This window comes from Sciurus carolinensis, chromosome 14 (genome assembly GCF_902686445.1).
Source record: "Sciurus carolinensis chromosome 14, mSciCar1.2, whole genome shotgun sequence".
Taxonomy (NCBI): domain Eukaryota; kingdom Metazoa; phylum Chordata; class Mammalia; order Rodentia; family Sciuridae; genus Sciurus; species Sciurus carolinensis.
In genome coordinates, this window is record NC_062226.1 from 49676810 (window position 1) to 49678963 (window position 2154).

General features: G+C 38.1%; 1 protein-coding gene across 1 annotated transcript; it reads right to left on the reverse strand.

Annotated features, from left to right (window-relative positions):
- Positions 1–435: 435 nt before the first annotated feature.
- On the reverse strand, positions 436–1008 carry LOC124964656 (interferon alpha-5-like). Its single transcript, XM_047525217.1, has one exon. The coding sequence runs from the start codon at positions 1006–1008 to the stop codon at positions 436–438; it is 573 nt and encodes a 190-aa protein (XP_047381173.1).
- Between the last annotated feature and the right edge of the window lie 1146 nt (positions 1009–2154).

A 2154-nucleotide genomic window follows, 5' to 3' on the forward strand; every position in this document is an offset into this window, starting at 1 on the left:
AAATAAAATGGAAGAAAATAAAAAGAAATATTTACCCTACACCCCACCCTCCTGCAAGAATGTAAAGAGTTTAAATTGAAGAGTTATGAATGAAGAATGCAAAATAAATTGATGAAATATAAAGAAAATGGTTGATTTTATTAATCATATTGTAAAGGTATACATAACATTATATGGGCAAAATAAATTAAATTTTATAAATAGTTAAATAAATAAATATTTAAATTCATAAATAGATGCATCTGCAGAGATGTAAGGGACAAGTGCCTACAGATTTGAAGCCAATGATTGTTGCATAAACTCCTGAAAACATCTGACATTGCTTGAATTCACATCACAATTCCAGCAGGAATGAGAATCTTTGAAACGGCATAACTTGAGGGAGTGTGGTAAGGTGTATCCTCAGTGAGAAGCATCTCCCTGTTGGACCAGGTCTCATTCCATACTCCTTAGTCTTTCATACAAGTTTGCTGATGAAGAGAAGGATCTCACGATTTCTGCTCTGACCACCTCCCAGGCACAAGGGAGGTGTTTCTTCCCCTTTAGGTAGACAGTGAGCCTGTGGAAGTACTTCCTCAGAGCCCTCAGGGGAGCCTCTTCCACCCCCACCTGCTGGGTCACACAGGCTTTCAGGTCATCCAGCTGCTGATGGAGGCCAGTGAGGAATGTGTCCAGGAGGGTCTTGTCCCAAGCAGCAAAGGACTCCTGGGTGCTGAAGAGGTTGAAGACCTGCTGGGTCATCTCATGGAGGACAGCAACAGCTTGAGCCTTCTGCACCTGCTCACCATCCAACTCCTCCTGGGGGAAGGCAAAGTCCTTTCTGTAGTTGAGGCAGGACAAGGTGGGAACTCTCCTCATTTTCTCCAGGAGCATCAGGGCTCCCTCCTCATGTCTCTCAGGAGTTTCAAGACCCAGGTTGTAGATCTGAGGCAGGTCACAGCCCAGAGCACAGGTGGACTTGCAGCTGAGCCCCACCAGGGCCAGCAGGAAAGCCAAGGGCAAGACCATTGGGGACCTTCTAGAAGCCTGAGTTGGGTGATCCTGGCCGTTTGCCTCTAGCTTCCCTGAAGCCCTTGATTTGTTCCTATGTCTTAAATAGGAACCAATATACTTTCAATTTTCTGAATGTCATCCCCAAAACTTTCTACTTCTGTTTTTTCTTTCCTTTATGCTTTCACTACATGTGTTTAGAGCAGTGTTTCCCAACCATTATTTCATTATTTATTTTCCTCCTCTGCCTCCAGACACCCTTTTAGTGTTCTTTTCTGGAACTGAAATTTGTATTAATTTTGGGGGGAGGGAGGAGTTATTGGGGATAGGAGCCATAAGCACTTTACCACTGAGTCATATCCCTAGCAATTTTATTGTATTTTGAGACAGGGTCTCAAATTGTTTAGGGCCTCATTTATTTGCTGAGGCTGGCCTGAAACTTTTGATCCTCCTGTCTCAGCCTCTGAGCCACGCAGATTATACGTGTGCACAACCATCCAGTCTTTTAAATTTTAATAACAGATATACTGTGTATATATTTATATACTAAATGGATATGTCTCCTTTGTAAGTAAAACTATTGAATTTAAACTTTGTATTCAATACAGAGTTTAAAATATCTTTTAAAAATTCTGTTAAAAGTTAAGTTGAAAAACTATTGACATTGAATTTAACTTTCCAAATGAATTTACTCAGTGATGTTAATGAAACTAAGTTACTTATAAAAATCATATATATCAAGTTCATGTACAAATATTTTTTAAAACAATAATAGCCACATAATGTAATACTTAAAATCATGTAAGTGCTACAAGCTATGGAAAATTGTTTTTTCTTAACATTTCTTTTTAGTATACTTTGTTTTACCTTCAATGCAATTTTTTTAATTCACTCTTTGCTAGATATACTTTAGATAATTATTTTCTTCTCTTTGGTGCAGGACACAATTATTGATTTGTTGAATAACATTAATAGAATTAAATAATAAGATACAAAACTCTGTATTTAATTCTCAAAGCCCACAACACACATTCATAATAATTGAATTTCAAACAAAAAACATCCACATGGAAGACAATGAGAATCCATCCCTACATTAGAAATCATGTCTCATGATGTAATTTGGAGATCAATTCACCCAGAAAAGTGTTCCTGTCCCAGCCA